Source organism: Oncorhynchus mykiss, chromosome 20 (genome assembly GCF_057628025.1).
Source record: "Oncorhynchus mykiss isolate SJ-2025 chromosome 20, ASM5762802v1, whole genome shotgun sequence".
In the NCBI taxonomy this organism is placed as follows: Eukaryota; Metazoa; Chordata; class Actinopteri; order Salmoniformes; family Salmonidae; genus Oncorhynchus; species Oncorhynchus mykiss.
Window position 1 is genome coordinate 38,755,549 of NC_143041.1, and position 26,120 is coordinate 38,781,668.

General features: G+C 39.5%; 1 protein-coding gene across 1 annotated transcript; it reads right to left on the minus strand.

The window, feature by feature from the left end:
* Window positions 1-444: 444 nt before the first annotated feature.
* hcrtr2 (hypocretin receptor 2) lies at window positions 445-16,355 on the minus strand. Its single transcript, XM_021576475.3, has 7 exons — window positions 16,181-16,355; window positions 10,345-10,588; window positions 5,133-5,248; window positions 4,616-4,836; window positions 3,780-3,901; window positions 1,110-3,364; window positions 445-579 (listed from the first exon to the last, which is right to left on the minus strand). Exons 1-6 carry the CDS (start codon window positions 16,328-16,330, stop codon window positions 3,195-3,197), a joined length of 1,023 nt encoding a protein of 340 aa, XP_021432150.3. The 5' UTR covers window positions 16,331-16,355; the 3' UTR covers window positions 445-579; window positions 1,110-3,194.
* Between the last annotated feature and the right edge of the window lie 9,765 nt (window positions 16,356-26,120).

Below are 26,120 nucleotides of genomic sequence, written 5' to 3' on the forward strand. Positions count from 1 at the left end.
ATTGGCCAAATGAATTGTTTGAATATCTCAGAATAAACACAAATCATTTCTGGGCAGGTTTGTTGTAGCTTTGTGGGACTCCAAAGACGGACATGTAAATATCCAATCCATTTCCCACAATAATGTAGCCTACAGCTCCCAGAATTACAGCCATTGAGGTTCTATTTGTCCTCTCGTTGAGACAACAACATCATCTGCTCTAGGCAATAGCAGGTGTGAAATCCATTTTCCACACAAGACTATAGGCTTGAGGCTATTGCTTTAGTAGTATTAGGTTTCCTCAATATCACACAGGGGTGGAATCGAACATTATCTCTACTGTAATTGAATTGATGTTCCATGGCTCTTGATAGTATTTTATGCACTCAAAGAATGGCAATATGGTTAAGTCCCAGTAATTAAATAAAACAGATTACATCTCTTGCAGCAAAAAAAAGTGTTTACCTTTAGGATGACATATGTTTCTGAGAGAGGATTTCTCACAGAAAGCTGACTCTGGTATGCATGCCTCCATAAAGGCAAAACAGCCTGTGGATCTGGATGAAATCTTGATGCTGGTCATCTGGTAAACAAGAACTACTGGAAGATATTTATTTAAAAAAGTTTGAATACAACAACTTTAAAGTAATTGAACTCTTCTCCAATGTTTTGGTAGATAGAACACCTTCCCCATCCTTCTCTCATGAGTGGATTTCACACTGAGTAAACTGCAAAGTAGGCTACTGCTTGAAATTGAATACAAAACGTTAGTCCTTATGTTCCCCTTTAAACTACCCACTGGGCACAGTTCAAGGTCCAGTTTTGATTTACATTTTGTTGAGTTGTTAATTCAATGCAAAATCAACAAACAAAATCACAAGTTCATTTAGGCTGCCAATTCACTCATTTATTTGGCAAATGAAAATACTAAACATATGGATATTATCATAACTCTATTTAACTTGACCACTTTTGCTACTTACTCTACATTGGGGAGCTACGTTCTATCTTTATAGGTCAGGTATCACAGCAGTGGTAGTAAAGGAAAGCTTTCCTTTAATCACATGCTTGAGGCTCGATAAAAAGAAGCTAAACATACACCAAATTACCGGTAGACTTTATATACTCACCAATTACCGTCGCGGTTTTCACACCTGTCGTCCGCTGCATGGTAACACCTTCCCTTTCGGTTGGTACCTCTTCAAGTGGACAGTTCCGATCTTTGCAGCTGCGATTGCCCCGGTGCGTATCAATCGCTATGACGTCAGTTGAAAGGTAACCAGATTTGCAGGTGGGATCTAGGCTAAGTATTTACACCTCTGAGACTACGATTAGCTAAACAGATAAGTGAATACAAGTTTGAGGTGCGGCTGATTGCATGCTCATAAAGTAAACATTTCATGCCCTTGTTATTCATGCAGCACTGGGTTATCAAATAAAATAACTTGGTAACTTTTATCTTGAATCTTCAGGGAGTAATGCAAATTCATTCTAATGAAATATGTTAAAAGTTGTCAAACTCATGGTGATTGACAGTCAATGAAAGATGTTAAGGACAGGGTGGAATACATACACCACTAATAAATTAGTTGTATAACTAAACACATAGCAATGTCTCCAGGTTGCTTTTATCAATGTTATGATTAGTGGATAAGGACAGTGATGGTCAGTAAGAGGTGGGTGTATTCAGCCATTTAAATAATAGCCTATACAACCTGGTTAGTCAATCATGGTAAAGTTCATGCTTAACCACAGGAGGTTGGTGGCACCTTAATTGTGGAAAACGGGCTCGTGTTAATGACTGGTTAATAACTGGCGTTAATGAAGTAATTGAAATACCCTAAATAGTATTTGAACCCAGGTCTGATGAATACAAGGTCAAAGTTAATACATAATATGTTGTTTTACATGAAGCACAGCAAACAAACAATGATAAATGTTTCAAATGTTTACCTTCAAACAGATCAAAAACAACAATCACTTACATGAACAGATACATTTTTAGAACAGATACATTTTTAGGGGAAACTGCTTAACATACTTTTCAAAAAGTACATGAAATAACAAGAAACACCAATAAGAAATCATCACAACAAACACCCGAGAAGAAATCATCACAACAAACACCCGAGAAGAAATCAAAACAACAAACACCCGAGAAGAAATCAAAACAACAAACACCCGAGAAGAAATCAAAACAACAAACACCCGAGAAGAAATCAAAACAACAAACACCCGAGAAGAAATCAAAACAACAAACACCCGAGAAGAAATCAAAACAAACAAAAGCGATTGTAGAAACTGCTTTTCAAGGGTTCACATCAAATAAGACGTTGTTCATTTTTTAAAATCAGAATTCAATGTCTTGTAGGGTTATTTCATTCTGATTGCTTGTTGGTTGATCCAGCAATGAATTAGAAACAAAGCCGTCTTTATGATGTAAGGCTGTGAGAATTTAACCTTCCACCTTGTCATGAAAACCTCTGTAGATGTATTCATCCGTGGAGATTTTCGAACTTTGGCTGGATTGTTAATGTACAATACCATATCTGTAAACATATTACCTGATATTACACATAGAATAGGAAGGTAATAACAATAACAATAAAAAACAATAAACAACAGCATCAACAACAACAATAATACAAATATTAATAATAGCAATAATAATAATTATTATTATTATGATGATAAGTAGTCATCATAAGACATAAGTAAACATCACCACAAATCCACACGTAGTACACTATTGTGGCTAATTAACAAACACATTGTTATTTTGTAATCCATCTTCAGATTTAAGAAGCTTTGATAATAAACGTTGATAGGGTTTAATCTTTGCATTGTGATTCATCCTTCAGTCTGTCCTTTCTGGTGAGGTGTACAACACCATGGGGTGCTAATTCCTGCCTCTGGTGGGATGAGAACCAAAGACTGGAGCCAATAGAACGGTTATCCATCTGTAACAGACACGACTCATTCAAATCACTTCTCTTCCCCTGGGTAGAGGTTCCAGCAGGGGAGGGATTTGCTTTCACACAGGTTGGTGGATATTGAGTGCTTTCAGTCCATTCAGAGTATGTGGTCTGTTATTAAAAGCTTGACGTTACAATGTGTTCTATTCGTGACCTTTGTATCATGGAGACAGTGAATGCCAGTGTGTCCTGGGTGGCATGGTGCAATTCTAAGATCTCCCAGCATGCCCCAGTATAGGATTAAACCACATGGTCAGATATCCGTGAAACATTGTCCATGTTGTTGACTTGAGTGGACAAGGATTTACGGCTGTCAGTGTTCATTCTTCTCCTTATGCCCTCTGTTTGGTTCTGACATCGGCCAAAAGAGCGACAGGAAAATGCTGCTTTGAATTCCGCTCGAAACTTCCCTGTGGAAAAAAGCTAAACTTTGTTAAACACATAACATTTTGGTAATTTAGCAGAAGCTGTTATCCAGAGCGACTTACAGGAGCAATTAGGGTTAAGGGCCTTTCTCTAGGGCACATAGACAAAAAAAAATAATGTAACCACCAACCTTTCGGTTACTGGCCCAACACTCTTAACCGCTAATAAAACCTCATGGCCCAACACTCTTAACCGCTAATCAAACCTCATATGAAAGGGGTATTCTGTTGAAATTCTACCACTTAAGTATTACGTTTCTTTACCATTAAAATTGATTGAACAAGTTACGCACATCAAATCCCCCTTCCAAAGCTCCACTCTAGGTGTGTTGTGATATACTATACTGTCCAGCAGATGGGGCAATAAAATCATGAACAAAGCATTTTGAGACAAACTCACCACTTAAAAAGTTATAGATGATTGGATTTGCAGCACTGTTGGCATATATCAGCCAATGTGAGAACGTGAACCAGGCGTATACAGTCTCTCTGCTGTTTGTGTACTTAAACGTCCCAAACACTCTGCAATGACAAGGTAACATCAGTGAGACCTCATCTGTAATGACACCAAGTGTGTTGAAACTGTAAATGGAGCTATAGCTTATTGACATGTGTTTGCAGGGGGTGGGGGAGTATTAAAGAGATAGTTTAGCCTAATTTCTATTTTACCTCATTCTATGAAGAAATGGCAAGTGATACATCGTCGCTGTCTGATAAAAACCTCGTAACTAAATGTTTTGCCAATTTTCATAATTATTTTACATTTATTGAAAGCAGTAACTCCCCTCAATGTACTCTGAACAACCAAGAAAATATATTCAAAATAGCTTCTGAAGTTTCATAATTGTATATTAATGGGAAATTACGGTCATTCTTTCAAATTCCAGAAAAGCTTCTGTTTTGGAGAAAATAGGTTTTCATCAGACAGCAACGATATGCACCCTGAGAGACAGACATCACAAATATGTTTGCTTACCGCACTGATATAGATCAGAATATATGTGATCTAGGTATGCTAAAGTAATGCTTACAGATTTTCAGAATGTGATCACCTTTTTCTGTAAACACAATGTTTACCAGGGACTACTGTGAATGCCAACCGTTATTTGAGGCAAATGACTCATTTCCAAATCGAAACTTCTGACTCATTGAAACGTCTCTATGTTGAATCCTAGAGTGTAATGGCTATTGATCCTGAAGACAGAGAGACAGAGCAGCAAAGAGGCTGCTTGCTACCTTTTCATGATGTTGAGTACGCTGATGGGCAGGTAGCAGAGGGCAAAGACAAAGAGGACCACCATCAGCATGCGGGCTGTCTTCCTGCGGGCCCGGACCTGTTTGATCTCAGCGGACACTGTGCTGGTCCGGACCCTGGCTGACTCCCCAGGACCTGGAGAATAAGTGGAACCCTGGAGGGGCGTCCGCTTCCTCTGTAGCACAGATGACGTTCCAGGAATCTGTTTACAGAACCAACAACCCACAGCCGATCACACTGTGGTCTTTGAACAGCTTTTGCTTGACAAAGCTCAATAAAACTCAAAACGCTCAAAAAAAGCTCAATGGAATGGATCTGAATAGTGGAGTGCATAATCTGAGAGTGCATTGTCAACTAATTGCAAGGATAATGGACACTGATAAATTGGTGACTGCATGATCTAGAAATAAATGTAGAGAATCAACAAACAGCCAGATTGTTAAGAAACAGTGCAAATGTTGTCTGTTATTGTTCACAAACATGAATTTACATAGATACCTGTTGACACCACAGTTTATGACATATCTGTATGTATGCCAGAACCATCAGACAGAGGGGAGCGAAGTATGTGACGATGAAGAAACAGGTGTGATACACCTTGGGGTAGACATCAGCTGTTGAGAGAATGAAATGTGACTTAGCTAAATTATTGTGACATAGATGTAAATTAGAGGCGCTACCAGAAAAAAACACATGATTTCACATGTGGAAAATCACATGATTTCACATGTGGAAAATCACATGATTTCACGTGAAATGTTGCATGTTACATCATGTGAAAAAAAATGTTTTTGTAACCCTTCACATTGTTTCACAGGTTTTCACACGTGTAGTTTCATGTTATCCCATGTTGCTTTACATGTTGTCACATTATCTTCACGTAAGATCACAGATCACATGAAAACATGTGTTTTTGGAATACTTCACTTGATCACATGTGAGATGATGTACTTTTTTTCAAAAGGGTACTGTAGGAATTGTGGAGGTAATTGGTCAAATCCAAAGGGGAAACAAACATGTCTACATTTATATACATATTTATCAGTAAAATGCATGAGCTTGTAGTTACTGTGCAGGAATTTAAATTGAGTGGCAAGACAGAACTCTCCATCAAAAAGATACATTTTTTTAAAGGGAATCATCAGATTGTGCTGAATATGGTTCCTATCACAGAAAGGTTCAGCGGAACAAATAAAACATTCTACACTTTAAGAAATAGCAATTTAATAAGTAGGCACGTTTCCATTGACCTAGGTTTATTCAACAAACTCTATGTCACAATAGAAAACATTGCGACATGTGTAATGTAAAAGGCAGTTAAAGGAGATTTGTTCTGAACATCTACTATGTTTATATCTATTCAACAGGGGCGGATTTTTATTTTGTCAAACTTTCTTTATTGTGACAAAGGATTATGGAAACGGTATTTTTCAAATAAATAATGATTGCCAAATATTTTTGAAGGAAACGTTGGGCATGTGATGTCATTACATTGCTATAAAGCTCCACTCCACTCCACATTGAGCCACATTGAGCCTAACTCTAAATGCCTAGTGCTTGCTCCATTTTTTCAAGTATAAAAATTATGTTTTTTTGCAGGACAAGTATTGTCCTGTCTATCAAGAATGAATGAATTGCTTAACTATGCTTTTCTGGTTGGCTGGATGCAAGTTCCAAGATCCAATTATTTCAGGTCTACAGGTCTACAGGTTTCACCATGGCACGGTTGGGTGATACACTGACACATGAGAATTATTTGAATATTGCAAATATTACTAAATTCTTGCATTCTATCCATGTTAACTTTTGCGGATAACCTAAGACATGAAACAGATAGGTGGGAGCGGGGATACCAATTTACTAATGCACTCTGCCCTACGTGGAAAGAGTTAGACATCCCTGATTTAAACAAACTGCTGAGCAAAAATGGCATCCTGGCAATGTAACTGTCCCCATACAACTTAAATTATAACTTTTGCATTTTAGAGATGTGAGTCTTGAGTAATACCGCGTTCACATGTTCAACAAGTTAGAAAGTCTAACATTTCCGAGTTCTGAATAGCATGCGAATGTGGCATAAGTCTGAGATGCAGGTACTGTACATATACTACATGTGGACACCATCTGATTTCAATATCATGGACGGTAATATGGAGTTGGTCCCCCCTTTCAGATATAGCCTCCACTCTTCTGGGAAGACTTTCAACTGGATGTTGGATCATTGCTACGGGCTTCCATTCAGCCCTTGCTTTGTGCATGGGGGTATTATCATGCTGAAAAAATAAAGTGCCTTCCCCAAACTGTTGCCTTAAAGTTCGAAGCACAGAATTATCTAGAATGTCATTGTATGCTGTAGCGTTAAAATTTCCCTTAACTGGAACTACGGGGCCTAGCCCGAACCATGAAAAATAGCCTCAAACCATTATTCCTCCTCCACCAAACATTACAGTTGGCACTATGCATTCGGGCAGGTAGTGTTCTCCTGGCATCCGCCAAACTCAGATTCATCCATCAGACTGCCAGATGGTGAAACATGATTAATCACTTCAGAGAACGCCTTTCCACTGCTCCAGAGTTCAATGGCGGTGAGCTTTACACCCCTCCAGCCGACGCTTGGCATTGCGCATGGTGATCTTAGGCTTGTTACATGTTTTATGTTTGACCTGCTTTTGAAAGCAAAAGTCGGATTGAAAACATTATTGACATCGGTGAATTTCGTTTTTATAACAGCAAGCTAAGACTGATGGTTTGGTCAGCTAAATTAGCAAATCTATTTGTTTGGTTACCACGGCAACTACTGTTGCTATCTAGTAAACTTCAGTGGATGTTGAGCACATTTCTTATGGCAAATGAAAACATTTCTAGTGGCAAATGTGTTCAATTATAGCCATGGTATACTGTAAAAGGGACAATCAACCGGGGCTCTATGCGTTCTCTGGAAAAGAATGCCTTCCACGTCATCCATTATTTTCCAAAAAACTCATATGCCGCTCCCCGATTATCCCTTACATAATGCATGGATATTTTTAAACTTCAAATACACCACAAGTTTTAAATGTCCTGCATCAAATTAAGATCCTACAGCAAATTAAGATCCTACATCTGTAGATATCAACCTTAAATGTTGAGAGTTTGCATGAGGACAGACACCCCAGTCATAGACTGTTCTCTCTACTACCGCATGGCAAGCGGTACCAGAGTGCCAAGTCTAGGACAAAAAGGCTTCTCAACAGTTTTTACCCCCAAGCCATAAGACTCCCGGACTATTTGCGCCCCCCCCCCCCCCCCCCCCCCAACCCCTCTTTTACGCTGCTGCTAGTCTCTGTTTATCTTATATGCTAGTCACTTTAACTATACATTCATGTACATACCTGAATTGGCCCGAAGAACCAGTGCTCCCGCACATTGGCTAACCGGGCTATCTGCATTGTGTCCCACCACCTGCCAACCCCTCTTTTTACGCTTCTGCTACTCTCTGTTCATCATATATGCACAGTCACTTTAATGATACATACATGTACATATTACCTCAATAAGCCTGACTAACAGGTGTCTGTATATAGCCTTGCTACTCTTTTTTCAAATGTCTTTCTACTGTTGTTTTATTTCTTTATTTGCCTACACACACACACACACACACACACACACACCTTTTTTTTGGCACCATTGGTTAGAGCCTGTAAGTAAGCATTTCACTGTAAGGTTTCACCTGTTGTATTCGGCACACGTGACAAATACATTTGGATTTGATTTGACATTCCTGCAAAGGTTTTCCACCCAAAAACGAATTTGAGAGATGGAGAACTTTGATCTCGCTCATTTAATCGATAGCCTTGACACATTCATTTATTTTCTATCCAAACAATTGTGCTGCCAATAGTTGTATGGTTTTCTGTGAGAGAGTATTTGTCTGTAGCAATCAAGAGGCATCCAAGCCTATTTTATCGGAGAACCTGCAAAGTCATCCCTCAATGCATTCCAAGTATTTTTCAACTGTCTGACCCTGAAGCATTCAGTAGGACAGATAAATGGGAGGCTGGTGATGGGAGGACAGCTCATAATAATGAATGGAATGGAAAACCAGGTCTTTGATGTGTTCGATGTGTTTACATTTATTCCATTCCAGCCATTACCATGAGCCTGTCCTCCCCATTTAAAGTGTTACCATCCACCACTGCCTTAAACATACAGTCTGGTTAGATAGTAGTTTTTCCTATCAAAGGAAGACAGTGACTTGTTTTCAATATTGTGTCAACATGGATGTTACATTTGAATAACTCAGTGAGTAGAATTCAAAAGGTACCCCGCCCATGTAGAAAACATGTAGGAGGAGGCTGGGATAGAACACTCAACCATGTAGAAAGAACTTGCAAGAGGCCCAAATAGAAAACATATTGTTGCTATGTAATTACATGCTTGACAGTAGATGACGGTACAGTATGAAGCTGAAACCTGTGCTTTCTGTTTGCACCTTAGATTTGCACCTTTTTGTGTTCACTGTCAATTATGTAATTAAACACCAATAGTATTTTATCTCTGCCTCCTGCATGTTTTTTTTCTGCATGGTTTGAGTGTGAGTACCTTCTCAATTCTACTTAGTTATTCCCTACTTATCCCCACACTTAGTATATGATTAGAATACTATACAGCAGTGGATTAATGACATTTGGATACTGGTCTCACACAGCTTCAGAATCCCTTCAAGGAAAACCCCACCACCTTTTGGTATTTGTTTCATTAGTCCATTATTGATTTAGTCCCAAAATGTTTTTCATGTCAGCAATCAAGTTTTCAAGATACAGTATATAAGTTTCAAAATTCAGAAATAAAGCTGGTATGATGCATTTTGCATCGTATGATGCTGCGCTCTTCTGTATTTTGAAAGTTATATATCTTGAAAACTTGATTGCTGACATGAAAAACATTTTGGGATGATATGAACATTGGATTAATTAAACAAATACCAATAGATAGTATTTCGGTGGAATTGTCCTTTAAGAGTGATGTCAACACAGCAGACACTACAGTATATAACATTACATATGTTTTTTTCTAATGATCCTATGAAATATTGATTCCATCAGAAAAGAACGAGCACATTTGTGTAGCTGGTGTAGTGTAACACAAATTATAAACCGGGTGGTTCGAGCCCTGAATGCTGATTGGCTGAAAGCTGTGGTATATCAAACCGTATACCATGGGTATGACAAAAAAATTATTATCATTGTTCTAATTACGTTGGTAACCAGTTTATAATAGCAATAAGGCACCTTGGGGGTTTGTGGTATATGGCCAATATACCACGGCTACGGGCTATATCCAGGCACTCCGCGTTGCGTCATACGAAAGAACAGCGCTTAGCCGTAGTATATTGTCCATATACCACACCCCCTCCAATATTGCTTAATTATTCCCCATCTGACAACAGCTCCGGGGGGTTTAGTCACAAGAACTGAAATATGCCTGTCGCCTTTGGTCCAGACCTTGGTTCAAACAGTGACTGTTTACTAGAGGCTGTCTGGAATGCTAAATGGCTTAATACTTAATACTTTTGGGACTACTCCAGTGGAGTACTCAATTGTTTCAGGCATTCTCAATCAAGCTTAATCCAGCAGAGTTAGAGTATTAGAAATTGGTCTGGTCTGGGGTAACAGTGCCTTGGCGAGTTCCTGTGGCATTGAGAGGAGGGATTTTGTGGATGCCCGCCTACCTCCCCAGCGCTCTTCACACACAGTGAAAAGGCTGGTTTTGTTGGTGAGCTCAGGGAGCAGGCTGCTGCACTCCATCACGATGGCCTGGGGGATCATGATGATACAGGAAACCCCCCAGATGAGGAGGATACTCTTGCGGGCACGCCTGGCCGTGCTTTTGAACATCAGCGGGTGGCAGATTGCGTACCAGCGGTCGAGAGCAATGCAGCTCAGAGTCAAGACTGACACAGAGACGGAGATTGTCTGGGAGATTGAAAAAGAGGATGTGCAGTTAATTAAAGCACAAAGTGAAGCAGTACAAAAAGTACTACACTTAATATATACCTGCTGAGAGAAAATCTGTGATTTCCCTTGGGCGAACAAAATAATACTTTCTCTTCATTATTGTGAAGAAGAGAAGAAGAAAATGGCTGTTCTGTTTATCTATTTTCGAATTTAAAAGACTTCTCAATATGAATATGAAAAAGGATAGCCCTTTTTCCCCGTGTCACTGCCAGCAGAAAAACATTGATGGACAGGGAAATTTGGCTGATCTAGACGTTGACAGGGGCAACCGTTCTCTCCCAGGACGATTACACCCAACCTCCCCCAAGGCATCAACTATTTATATGGACTAATTAGAATTGGTATGATGTGAAGCAGAATGGTAAGACAACCCGTAGAGACCACAATGTTGATCTGCCATTCGTTCGGCGCAGTATTTTTTTAGGGGCCACCCACTGGGGGACGTCTGACTGCTGACATTTTCACACGATTCTGTAGAATGTAGAATCGACTTGCACTTGGTTTGAAAATGACGGCCGGCACTCTGTTCAGAGGTGCTAGGTACTCTCAACCTTTGTTAGAAGCGCAGAGAGACTGTCGGGTATTAGAATGATATATTATATATATATGTATAGTACATATGATGAAGTCTGACTAACTACCATAGCCAAAGGATGATTACAATATAAACATTTATAGGATGAATCTGAGTTTACACAATACAGACAACAACAACAAAATCGGCATTACTGTTGATATGGTGAAATACTGTCAAATTATGGGGGCCCTAGTCTATATTCAACAGGTCTATACTCCCTTAATAGTCAACATTCTCATCATTTTTATTTTATTTTACTAGGTAAGTCATGTAAGAACAAATTCTTATTTACAATGAAAATAAAATAACCGTCACAACAGTTTCTGTTTTTGTGGAGTGAACAGCTAGACATGACGACCGGGCATTCGTGCGGTTGAGTTTGTTTCTACGGTATTGATACAATACTTTCCATGGTAATTTAGAATGTTCATTCAAATGATGTTAACTGATGTGGCACATGCAATCAAATTAAATTCTTTGTGATGTCAGTTGAGTTGAATCAACAAATCACAGCGTTCGTCACTAGTTATCATCGCCACAAAGTCATAAACCCTGCGTATTTCTTCAATTTATCTTCTTAAAATGTATGTTGCATTTTAGCAGATGCACTTATCCAGAGCAACCTACAGTAGTGAGTGCATACATTTTTGTACTGCTCCCCCATAGGAATTAAACCTACAACCCTGAGTATGGAAGCGCAATGCTCTACCAAGTGAGCCAGCCACACAAAACCTAACCATCTCCTTAACCTCACTGTTAACCTTATGCCTATCCCTAACCTTAAATGAAGACCAACCCAACGGCCAACAGTCCACCCATTATGCCATCATTGACTTGAATGGGGCCATTTTCTGTTATCCTTGTTTCCTCTGTCGGTTTAGAGTGGCGGGATTTATGATTATATTAACTATAACACTTCCAAGAGATAATTTGGCAACCTCATATCAATAAAAATAAAGACATCACAAATCTGGAAATGATATGGGGCTTGTGTATTCTTTAAAGTCATTTTAGATTGTGTCATATAGCTGGATCTGCAAAACAAACAGCCGGGGCCTTTTACATTTCAGACTGGCTTATCCAGAGCGACTTACAGAAGTAGTAAGTGCATACAGCTTAATGGTTCTTTAATACTGGTCCCCTGTGGGAATCAAACCCAAAACCCTGGCACTGCGAGCACTATGCTCTACCAAATGAGCTACACAGGACTGTTCTTGACGTTAGACTACATTTGATGGTTTAAAACAGCTGACACACTTTGATCTTAGAGTGTTATGTTATTTTCATATCTGCAGCCATCACTCAAATATCAATTAGAGTCTGTAGACAGTAGAGGAGCTGTGAGAATTACAATTGAGGCCATCTGATTGACGATGGGGGACATTTTCAGCTCTCTCATTAACATCCTATAGCCAATGGACACATCAAATTGGCCCTACAGCTGCTACAGCTATTCCAATTTACCTCAGACATGCTTCACACAGCCATTAGGAGAAGCAGGATGTCCACACAGTAACTAATGAAATGTCAACGAAGTTTGTGCAGCAGTTACAGATGTCCTTCCTTGGGAAAGCACTTTTGACACACTGCAAGTAGGCCAGGGGAGAAAACCAGTTTAATATTCTGCTTCTTCAGATCATCAGGTAAAGGTTTTATAAATGATTTTAATGGATCTCTTGATGGTGTGAGGTAGACCACCAGCTGCCTCTCCTCTGTTGGTAATTGTAGTCCTCTTAACACTGTCTTTCAGGCAGACATGAATGATAACACAGTAATTCAGTCCAGGACCTTACCTATAGGGCTCCAGGCGTTTGTCTGTGGGTTTTGGATACAGTCCAGTGTTAAGGAAATCCAAAGATCAGCTAACCTGATAAACCCTTTCTCAATCTCCTGACCACTTATTATATTTGTCAACAGGCAGCATTGCAAAAAAAATGTAAGGGCACTATGCACTGTATTTGTCCCCAGCATGAATGCAAAATAATATGAGTCAGAAATGTATTGAGAGGCTGTCTTTAGATCATTTCAATGTTATTTTCTCAACGGTTAGGCAATCAGATGTTTTTTCAAAAGGCAAATTGATAAAGTATGCCCCCATTTAACATGAAAATAAACTGAGACTGAAGAAAGGTCATTTTGTTTAGACTTTAGAGCTTTTCATAAAGTTTTTTAAAAAGACTAACATTTTAGACAATATTCTCATATCCTTGGACTATCCAGAATCCAACATTCATTCATTTCTTCTCTGTATTCGGAACGGTGCAGTGCCAGAACGTGGACAGTCAGAGCCCAGTGCAGGCTGGGAACACATTCCTCAGTCCAGGGATGGAATATGTCAATGTACTCATAATTCTCCTGAAATGATGAAAGGTGAATTGAGAAGATTGGAAAACTGCTAGTTTTTTTAAAAATTAAACTGCATGCTAGGCTAGCTAATGCTATAGCAGTCAATTGGATTCCTTGAAAATGCATTGGGGTGAGTAGTTAACAGAAGTGTTGTGGAATCCAATGGGTTGCTTTCATAGCCATGGAAAGTAGGGGTGCTGAGGGTGCTGCTGTACCCCTGAAAAATCTGTGCAAAACAAAATAATAATATTTGTTTTTTTAAATTACAAACATTTATTCACAAAAGTAGTGCACTGGGCCTTAACTAGTCCTGTATTAGCAGAATGATATAAATGATTAAATCATATAATAATCTGACATACCCAAATCTAACTGCCTGAAGCTCAAATCTAACTGCCTGTAGCTAATGACATACCCAAATCTAACTGCCTATAGCTCAGGACCTGATGCAAGGATATGCATATTCTTGATACCATTTGAAAGGAAACACTTTCAGGTTTTTGTAAATGTGAAATGAATGTAGGAGAATTTAAACCATTAGATCTGGTAACAGATAACACAAACAAAAAAACATGTGTTTTCTATTTTTTTTTTTTGATCCATCATCTTTGAAATGCAAGAGAAAGGCCATAACACAATATTGCAGTTAGGCGCAATTTAGATTTTGGCCACTAGATAGCAGCAGTGTGTGTGCAAAGTTTCAGATTGATCCAGTGAAACATAGCCATACTGGCCAATATTTTGAATCAAGTCTGCCCAAATGTGCCGAATTGGTCAATTGATACATAACTAATTGGTCAAAGTCCATAACTATAGAGAAAATACAAAAATGATATGGTAATACAATATTTACGTTTACACACTCCCAGGAATGTCATACTTGACGGATCATTAGCTTATAACTTTCACATATCTAGATGGCCGGGCGGGGTGGGTGTGGAGCCAGAGACAGCAGGGGTTCAAAACTGTACATTTTAATATGAAAATTGATTTTATCAAACAAAACTATGCTACATTTTTATCTCTGAGACCCTCAGGATGACTAATCAGAGCAAGACTACAGAATGTTAGCTCAACTGTCCCGGTGTAGGGACACCTATCCCATAGAGGTTTTAATAAAAGAATAGCAGTATTTCAATCTTAATGTATCATTTTGGGTAATGGGATAATTAGGTGTACAGCACCTTATCTCGCGTCGGCTCCGCGGTGTCCTTATCATGGCAGCCTGCCGTTCAGACCATACAGGGAAGATGTAATTACAGTGGCCGTAAGGTCTGAATCTTTAGGCTAATCCTCTGACACACAGATTGGCTTGGGATTCTGCCCCATATGGCTGAGTGGAGGTTCCATCACACTGGATCAAAAGAGAGTTATGATGTTGATCCATTGAAGGCTAAGCCCATGGCAGTTGAGCTGGGAAAGCAAAACACTTTCCCGTGGCACAAGCATCACCATGGGGTCCCTTCAAAGGTGTTTCAAAGAATACTGTTCAGTACCCTGGAGTTCCGTTCCAACTATCAAGCTTGAAGTTGCAAGCGGTACGAGTACCGGAGCTCTAAGTCTGGGACCAGAAGGCTCCTTGACAGCTTCTACCCAAAGCCATAAGACTGCAGAGCAGTTCATCAGATGGCTACCCTGACTATTTGCATTGACCCCCTTTTGCATTGACACTCTTGCACTGGCTCTATGCACACTCACTTGACTTTACCCACACACTCACACATACTACACTGACACTCCAACACACACACACACACACACACACACACACACACACACACACAACTTCAACATTTCAACATCATCAAATCACCTATGCTTAGTCTAATACAGTGACAACTAAAAGATACAAAAAACAATTTAGTTCAATCAACTTAAGCTAAATATGATGTCGCTGTCCATGGTCTGATTTGTGTGTATGTGTGCGTTCCTGCAAGTAGAAAAACATGTTGACTCACCCTACTTGCAGAGAAACGCCAATGCCATGTTGATGAAATGGTCTATGACTCTCTCATACAGTACACACTTTAATTTTTTGTTGTCCTACAGTACATACGCTCACACACACAAAACACACACACACATGCATATTGACGCCACACACTCACACATTGGCACACATTCACACGCTTCACATACGCTGCTGCTACTCTGTTTATTAATGTATCCTGATTGCCTAGTCACTTTTGCCCGTACCTACCTACATATCACCTCAATAACCTCAACTACCTTGTAACCCTGCACAATGACTCTGTACTGGTACTCCTTGTATGTAGCCTCGTTATTGTTATTTTATTGTGTTACTATTTCCTTTATTTTGTAAACTTGTATTACTTTTTAACTCTGTGTTGTTGGTAAAGGGCTCGTAACTAAGCTTTTCACAGTAAAGTCTACACATTTGGCAGTTCTGTGTAACTCAATTAGTAGAGCATTGTGCTTACAACGCCAGGGTTGTGAGTTTGATTCCTGCAGTGGACCAGTACAAAAATGTATGTAGTCATCTGGATAAGAGCATGTTTTAAAATGTAAATGTATTTAGCATATGTGACAAATGAAATATTATTTGATTTGAATATAAAGTGAAAGTTGAGAAATGTGAAAATAAAAACGTTGGGACATCGTCTTACCTGTAAGTAAGGCAGTATTTTACAAAGAGTGTTTCCAAAGAACCATGTTTCTGTAATGTCTACCACAAGACTTGCCGGGAGACAGGTGATGGTGACCAGGACATCAGCAAAGGAGAGATTCACAATGAAACAGTTGGTCACCGTGCGCATGTGATGGTTTTTCCACACTGCAAAACAAACTGACAACAAGACACAACCAAGGACTGCTGCTGTTAGGAATACAGGGAGACATCAATGACTTTAATTGGTTTAAATCAAATGCAATACACAGCACACACCTGAATAACAGAATCTGAATAACAACTGAATAGCAGCACCTGAATAACAACTATCAATTGCATAATCAATATGTAGGTATTACAAATTAACCAGTTGTCCTGTTATGTCACTTAAATGTCAGTTGGTGATTATGAAAAGGGCAGTCAAACAAGAATGTATAATAGTGACTCATTTAATTTACAATAAGCCTACATCTGTAACAAGACTGTCATAAACACATTTCTTATTTACTGCAAAATAATGTGGAAGGTAAAAACAAGGGATATGAATACAGTAAACATAGCCAACTCTCAGTATCCACAGGGTATGACATCAAGACAGGTTTTAAAAACTCAGGAGAGTTAAACATATTGAACAGGTTTCTCGTTTTCAAAGGTTCCCCAGCCTGCAGTGAACCATTCCATTCTCCAACGCTGCTCTTCAAAAGGCACAGAACGCTCCTCCTGCCTTAAATACACAATGTACCCTCACTACAGACACATGTATTATAATTGTCAAATAAACCAGTCTCATTCACAAACAGCTCATGAAGAATTAATAAAATCGTGCCCTAAACGTTGGGTAAGGGCTGTTGAACACTGCCTTTCAGTCCAATGTGCACGATTTTACTCATTCTTCATGAGCTGTTTGTGAATGAGACTGGTTTATTTGCCATTTATAATACATGTGTTTCAGTCCAAAACAAAATGTCTTGCCCTATTTTGTATTTAACTAGGCAAGTTAGATAAGAACAAATTCTTAACTACAATGACAGCCTACACCGGCCAAACCCAGACAAGACTGGGCCAATTGTGCACCACCCTATGGAATCCCAATCACATAGAGTCTGGATTCAAACCAGCATTGAGACGCAGTGCCTTAGACCGCTGCGCCAATCGGGAGCCCGATCAACACAAGCGAACAGCACTGCCATAGTAACAAGAGAAACTGCACGCAGAGAAAATGAGACGGATTGTAAACTACTTGAAAACATTGTCAAATTATGCCAGTATTGTCAGCACCGAAAACATTATTTAGAATCAATTAAGACATTTAATTAAGACCATTAACAATACTTTAATTAGCAAATAGTTGCACAATAGCAGTTATTAAGGGCTAGATTCAATTGTATTCAAATATGCCATGTTTAAGCAGTATCTTAAGTGTCTTTATAAGATACTGCCCGAGAATCGTATTCTGAAAACTGGAAGCATCTACTTGTAAAGGGACTATGTTAATACAGTAGACTTGATTTATTCCACAGGCATCTTATTCTGAACTAGAAGCATGGGCCTAATAAGGATGCTCCAAAAATATTTTATTAACAATTTATATTACGCACTCAACTATATTTGTCAAGTGTTATTAACAGCTAAAACAGAAAACGACCGTTTAAAGAGAATGCCTGGTACAGCACTTTGATTCGGGTTTATCACTTTACAGGTCGCATGGCTTATCATTTTCCCTGTCGAGTGTCGCATACACATCCAAACAAGACAGATGCGCATGAATGTCCGCGCTCGGGATAATGTCTTTATTTTGCGCTTCCCAAATACATTCGATTGTCAGTAACCTCTTGTTTAGAAGGTAGTCTACTGATACTGAATTAGTGAACACCAAATTAATATAATAATACTATATGTAATACATAGCCTACATTCGACTCACCAGTAGCCTAACTTCTATAAAACTACCATCATGGTCAATGAAGCCCAAATAACTTTGAGGACTTGATCTAATGCCATGCACTTTAAAATGAGGATGACATTTTAAAATGATACTGGCTCAATTAATCCAACCTGCGCAAAAACCTTTACCAAAACTTACCTAGTGTGTTTCCAATGAGAGAAACAAAAAAAACAATTATGTATCCTACAATAAGAACCCATTCATATTGCTTAGGATGCAAATATTCCCTCCAGATATACTTCAGAAGTTCATCATCGTCATCGATGCTAGAGTATGGGTGTAATTCCGTGGTGCAAGGCTCATGCGAAGGGGGTGAACATTCTACACAATCCGAATTCACTGTGATCCCCGACATCATTCAATAGTTGGAAGTGTTTACGGTCTTTTTAGTGTCCATTCAGCGCGTCTGGAACGAGCAACAGACTACCAGATTTAACGTCTGCTAATAGAATGGCTATGCACCAGATATGAATCGCTTTGGCATCGTCAACGTGACCATCTCTCCAAAGCAGGGATCATGCAAGGCAAGGATCATGCAAAGCAAGAAACCAATCAGAAAATTCCTTGTTGACAAAAAAAGAGGGGGAGGGTTAATTCCACAACTATCAGAAGCCCTGTCATAAAACACAAATATCAGAAGCCTGTCACAAAACACAAATATCAGAAGCCCTGTCATAAAACACAAATATCAGAAGCCCTGTCATAAAACACAAATATCAGAAGCCCTGTCATAAAACACAAATATCAGAAGCCCTGTCATAAAACACAAATATCAGAAGCCCTGTCATAAAACACAACTATCAGAAGCCATGTCATAAAACACAACTATCAGAAGCCCTGTCATAAAACACAAATATCAGAAGCCCTGTCATAAAACACAAATATCAGAAGCCCTGTCATAAAACACAAATATCAGAAGCCCTGTCATAAAACACAAATATCAGAAGCCCTGTCATAAAACACAACTATCAGAAGCCCTGTCATAAAACACAAATATCAGAAGCCCTGTCATAAAACACAACTATCAGAAGCCCTGTCATAAAACACAACTATCAGAAGCCCTGTCATAAAACACAAATATCAGAAGCCCTGTCATAAAACACAACTATCAGAAGCCCTGTCATAAAACACAACTATCAGAAGCCCTGTCATAAAACACAACTATCAGAAGCCCTGTCATAAAACACAAATATCAGAAGCCCTGTCATAAAACACAAATATCAGAAGCCCTGTCATAAAACACAAATATCAGAAGCCCTGTCATAAAACACAAATATCAGAAGCCCTGTCATAAAACACAAATATCAGAAGCCCTGTCATAAAACACAAATATCAGAAGCCCTGTCATAAAACACAAATATCAGAAGCCCTGTCATAAAACACAAATGATTGCATGAGGAATCGAGGAGACCAGATTTGATAACTTCATCAAATAACATTATTTTTAATAGAAAGATGTGATATACAAATGTGTAACAATCAACTGAAAAAGGTCTTAGCGGAGGGTCCTGATCGTTACCTTATTGAAGCAAAGTAAGACCAGAGTTGAAGTCAGATCTTTGTCTTGGGAAAAAAGTTAGAAAAAGTCACCAGGAAGCAGAAGTGGACAATTAACCAATCTGACAGGGATGTCTATCACATTTGTTTATAAACCAATATAAATATAGTGCAGGGGTAGATCACCCTGTTCCCAAAGTGCCACAGATAATGGATGATTTTCCCAACTCGGCACCACACCAGACCAACTGAGCTAATTGATCAGTTCAGTGATCAACATTTTAAATTCAACACACCTGGTCTTCCATGTTGGTTAAAACAAAAACATGAATCCAGGAGTAGAGTTGCCTGGCCTTGGACAAGTGGTTCCCTACACATTTAATTCACTGGTACGCTTCAGCATATTGACGGCATTGTCTGACAGCATGTGGTTTCCAAGTTGGGGGTTTTCCATTATATTGAAAGATAATGGGCCAGGACCGAGTTTGGGAAACCCTGAGCTAGCTGTTCATTAATCACAAAAATTGTCTACAGCGGTTAATTGAGGTCACATACCCTAGCGGTTTGACATTGGTTTGGCACCTATCATTAAACTTGGCCATAGCCTCATGCACTCCTCCATGTTTACTGGCGGTGAGGGACTGGCACTCCCTCTTAAAAGCCTCTGAGCACAGCAATTCGATGCTGAGGTGCTCTAAAGGAAGAGCATCCTGTGCTTAAAACTGTATCTTCCTGTTTTCATACAGACAAGTATAGTTTGTGTGTGAGTTCAACCCAGTATCACAGATTATTGTGAAATAGACACGACTGCATTATGAAGAAAGAAAGAAAAATCCTACACAAGAAAAGTGTGCTTTTTCTTGTGGCTGTCACGAATTTCGAATACGTAATTAATGTTTATTTCACAATAAGCTGTGATAGTTTTGGTGAGTTCTGGTGGGCCTTCGTGCTTCAGCAAACAAAATAAAAGGAGGGGTGCTTGACAACAATGATAACTAGAAAAGGAAGTTTCAGTAGAAACTTTGTGTGCTTGCTTAGCTGCCTGAAAGTAATATTGTTAATGGTAGTGGAAGAAGTTTACACAGTGAAATAGTTAGGCCTATATCTTTCAGATATCTTTCAGCAAAACCAATACCTTTAAATGCTTACAGTTTAAAATGTATAGCCTTTGCCTCCTTTGATTTGCAGAGGGAAACCTATAATCTTCCCAGAAATAACTTTTGCAGATACAGATCAACTCAAATGTTATTGGTCACATACACATGGTTAGCAGATGTCATTGCGAGAGTAGCGAAATGCTTGTGCTTCTAGTTCTGACAGTGCAGTAATATCTAACAAGTAATCTAACAATTCCACAACAACTACCTAATTACACACAAATCTAAGTAAAGGGATGGAATAAGAATATATACATATAAATATATGGATGAGCGATGACCGAGCGGCATAGGCAAGAGGCAATAGATGGCATAAAAATACAGTATATACAGTACATACAGGATGAGTAATGCAAGATATGTAAACATTATTAAAGTGGCATTATTAAAGTGACTAGTGATCTAGGCCCACCTGGAAGAGAGACAGAGTGACGCAGTAGAGAATCAGGGGAGATGCCGCCGACAGAGATGGTTGCCTCGCTAAGAGTTCTGAGGCAACTATGCAGTATTTTGTTTTTTCTGTATTATTTCTTACATTGTTACCCCGTGAAAGTTTTTAAAGTTTTTTTATTAAGTTTTATTACATACAGCCGGGAAGAACGATTGGCTGTAAGAGCAATGTCAACTTACCAACATTACGACCAGGAATAAGACTTTCCCGAAACAGATCCTCTGTTCGGGCCACCATCCAGGACAATGGATCTAATTTTAGTAGTCGACCCAAAACAAAGGCGCCACAGAAGGGGCAGACGAAGCGGCCTCCTGGTCAGGCTCCGTAGACGTGCACATCGCCCACCGCTCCCGAGTATACTACCAGCCAATGTCCAGTCTCTTGACAACAAGGTAGACATCGCATCGCACCAACAGAGATAAACAACTCTGGGAAGAGGAAGGGCGGAGGTGTTTGCTTCATGATTAATGACTCATGGTGTAATCATAACAACATACAGCTACTCAAGTCCTTCTGCTCACCTGACCTAGAATTCCTTTGAATCAAATGCCGGACATTTTACCTACCAAGAGAATTCTCGTCAGTTATAGTCACAGCTGCGTACATTCCCCCTCAAGCAGACATCAAGATGGCCATCAAGAAACTTGGTCATCAAGGACTATATGCAAACTGGAAACCATAAATCCTGAGGCTGCATTTATTGTAGCTGGGGATTTTAACAAAGCAAATTTGAGAACAAGGCTACCTAGATTCTACCAGCATATTGATTGTGCTACGTGCATGGGCAATATCCTCGACCACTGCTACTCTAACTTACGCAATGCATGCGAAGCCCTACCCCGCCCTCCATTCGGCAAATCCATCCACAATGCCATCTTGCTAACTACCGTCTTATAGGCAGAAACTCAAACAGGATGTACCAGTGATGAGAACCATACAACGCTGGTCCGACCAATCGGAAGCCACGCTTCAAGATTGTCTTGATCATGCGGACTGGAATATGTTCCGATTGTACCCACTGTGACTATTAATACCTACCCTAACCAGAAACCGTGGATGGGATGACAGCATTCGCATAAAACTGAAAGTGCGATCCACAGCATTTAACTATGGGAAAGAGGTCTGGGAATATGACTGAACATAAACAGTGTAGTTATTCCCTCCACAAGACAATCAAACAAGCGACCTGCCAGTACAGGGACAAGGTGGAGTCGCAATTCAACGGCTCAGACACGCAACGTATGTGGCAGGGCCTACAGGAAATCACGGACTACAAAAAGAAAACCAGCCACATCACGGACACCGACGTCATGCTTCCAAACAAACTAAAAACCTTCTTTACCAACTTTGAGGAAAATACAGTGCCATCGTCGCGACCCGCTAACAAGGACTGCACACCCCCCTCTCCTTCTCCGTGGCTGGCGTGAGTTAAACATTAGAAGGCCAGCATTCCGGAGTCGCCTCTTCACTGTTGATGTTGAGACTGGTGTTTTGCAGGTACAATTTAATGAAGCTGCCAGTTGAGGACTTGTGAGGCGTCTCTTTCTCAAACTAGACACTTTAATGTACTTGTCCTCTTGCTCAGTTGTGCACCGGGGCCTCCCAGTCCTCTTTCTGTTCTCAGTTTGCTCTGTTCAGTGAAAGGAGTAGTGCAAAGCGTTGTACAAGATCTTTCTTGCATGGAATAGCCTTCAGTTCTCAGAACAAGAATAGACTGATGAGTTTAAGAAGAAAGTTATTTGTTTCTGGCCATTTTGAGCCTGTAATCGAACCCACAATTGCTGATGCTTCAGATACTCAACTTGTCTAAAGAAAGCCAGTTGTATTGCTTCTTTAATCGGAACAACAGTTTTCAGCTGTGCTAATGTAGCAGTGTGATGTTGTTCCCCTAGATTATGCAAATTGCACATAAGGACCAGTTCAAAAAGGCCAGGTCAAAAGGGGATGTTAATAATTTGATGATAATAATAATAATAATTCAGTGTGTTTTTTATTTAATTACAGCTGCATAGCTAATGTTATTTTTTTGTGTGAAAACACTTTTTCATATCTATGTTGTAAATACACTTGATTGTTCAAGTTTTGTATATTTTGGTTTGGTCCATCGTATCTGTGTTACTGTACCCTCCTATTGTTCTCTTTTGCATGACCTTCAGCTAGCGAGGTATGTTGTCCTTGGCACCGCTATTTTTCAATATAAAACCATGGTAATGTTACACTATGTGCTGTTATGCAACCATACGTTTTGTTACAATATGTACAATATGAATATTTATGTTAACAAGTTTTACCGAGCTCGCTAGCTAGGGTACCTAGGGTACCTGTCATTTGTGGGTACTTGGGACAGTGTTTAAGTGAGTTTCCTTGTGCTCGTGCAGGTGCCTGAGAGCTGTGACTGCGCCAAGGGCTTATATTGTGCCTTGTCTCTTCGTGCGCAGGGCAAATAAAAATCCAACAAGCAGACCTCCAGTTGTGGCAGTGTCCTCATTAAATTACACAATGCAGAACGAACCACGCTACAAACTGGTGCCGCGACCTGCCGACTATCAGAGCTGTGCATGTGGATGAGGTGCGCGATCTGCGCCTGCGCACTTGTTGATGGTTTGCTATAAGTGAATATATACTGTAAATAGTGAAGGTGAATGTAGCGTATTCACAAGATAAGGGTATTTGTGTTTATTTGTATGTTTTGGAGGAATTTGTTTATTGCATTTTTTTTTGTATTTAAATGCAGTAAATTACATTATATTTTAGTGTTCTGTTGAGCCATGGAAGACTCTCAAGTCCATAAAATTAGTTATGCTGAGGATTTTAGTGTGGGTAGAGGGAGGGGTGCCCTTGCATTTCCACCATTTGTACAGTCAGCTCCTGGGATTAGAGTGTTTCCTAGTCCTGAGTTTACAAGCACTGGGAGGGGTAGGCTGTTTACTCCACGTGACCAGGGTATCCCACCTCTATCTTTTGATGTACCATCATCCCCAGTCCTCAGTAATAATGGGACACCTCCGAGTCAGCTTGGTGACATTATTAAGCATATAGATTCTCCTATCTTTTAACCAATCAGCGCAAGTTTACTGCAGCCTAGGGCTTCAAGTCTTTCTCCTGCCCATCCCCCTCACCAACCCCAGCAGTTTCCCCTGTCTGATCAATGTGGGTCAACTTTTATTGATCGTCCAAGCTGAATCTGGTTGTGGAGTCAGATGTTAGTGCTCCACCTTTCTTTAGGGGCGATGGCTCAGATAAGTACACTGTCCTGGACAGGTGTAAATATTAGACCTTTGCTAAATAATCTAGCATTTGACATGATAGTTATTTATTTTAATATACACATGAGGTGACTCAGGCTTTGACTTCTTGTTGTCAAAGTGTTAGTGTGATCATATGGCTTGGAGAAGGATGGCTGGTGCTCCAGGACAGAGCTGCTGCTTAACATTCACCAAACAAGCTGTTCTCAAATCTGACAACATTCTGTCCTACACTAACATAATTGCAAAAGGGTTTTCTAATGACCAATTAGCCTTTTAAAATGATTAACTTGGATTAGCTAACACAACGTGCCATTGGAACACAGGAGTGATGGTTGCTGATAATGGGCCTCTGTACGCCAATGTAGATATTCCATAAAAAATAATCAGTTTCCAGCTACAATAGTCATTTACAACATTAACAATGTCAACACTGGATTTTTGATCAATTTGATGTTATTTTAATTGACAGAAAATGAGCTTTTCTTTCAAAAACAAGGACACTTCTAAGTGACCCCAAACTTTTGAACAGTAGTGTACATTATTGCAAAAACACAATAATTCAAACAACATATAGGGCCACTGTTGGTGAAGCCACTGTTAAGAATGGTGTCCAATTGAAAAGTGTTTCAATTTTCTTTTTTCAACTGGGTCTTTAAGAATAGTCATGTCTGTTTTTCATATTACTGGGCACTATGTTGCTTTATCCAACTACAGGTTTGGGGTCAATTCCTTTTAAATTCCAGTCAATTCAGAAAGTTAAAAAAAATCCAATTGCACGTTTTCCTCATTGAAAAGCATTGAAGAGAATTGGAATTTCAGTGTACTTCCTGAATTGTCCCCAACCCTGTCCCACTGTCCTGCAGCAACTAGTTTGACATTAAGTAGAAAATAAAAATGTTCTTACCTCACCATTCGCTATGCGAGCTCCAAGGCTAATGAAATATTTACAATAAATAGATCAGCAAACACAGGTCTCATGGGGTGTGGTGGCATAGCTGTCCTTGCATGCTTGACTGTAAGTTGCTTTCAGGGCTGGCTCCAGGCTTAAGCACCATAAGCTGTCGCTTAGGGCCCCCAGCTGCTAGAGAGTTAGAATAGTAGAATAAAAAAGGTGCAAGTTCGAAATTTGGTTGTGCATCAGCAGTTTTGATCTTTTGTTCTCTACTCACCATGGCAAAATGTATAGACAAGCAGAAAACTTGCTTTAAAACTTTAACATTTTCTCTGCACCCTATGGCAAAATGTTTAGAATTGCAGGAAATTAACTTTAAAACAAAAAAAGGCTTTCTCCACTGTCAAGGGGGTTCACACATTTTTTTTGGCCCGTTCGTTGGGGCCCCCCCAACCATTTCTCGCTTAGGGCCCCCTAAAGATTAGAGCCGGCCCTGGTCGCTTTGGATAAAAGTGGCTGCTAAATGGCACATATTATTATTATTACATATAAAATATAGCCAAGAGACTCTATACTTTTGTAATTCTCATAAACACTCTAATCTGCTGATTTATAAATAATTATTTTGATCAGATTAGTGACCACATGTATTTGTACAGTAACTCCTATTTGTTCTGGTCTTAATGGCACGTAATGGCGCATAATGGTCTTAGTGGAACATAACAATATAAATGTATTACTTATGAGA

What these genes read in the sequence shown, in the direction of transcription:
- hcrtr2 (XM_021576475.3), bottom strand. Translation starts at nt 16,330, where the DNA reads ATGCGCACGGTGACCAACTGTTTCATTGTGAATCTCTCCTTTGCTGAT. An exon ending in GTGTGAAGAGCGCTGGGGAG is followed by an intron (nt 5,249 to 10,344) that starts GTAGGCGGGCAT and finishes TTCTCTCAACAG; the next exon opens with CTGATGTCTACCCCAAGGTG. An exon ending in GTACTCAACATCATGAAAAG is followed by an intron (nt 3,902 to 4,615) that starts GTAGCAAGCAGC and finishes TTGTCATTGCAG; the next exon opens with AGTGTTTGGGACGTTTAAGT.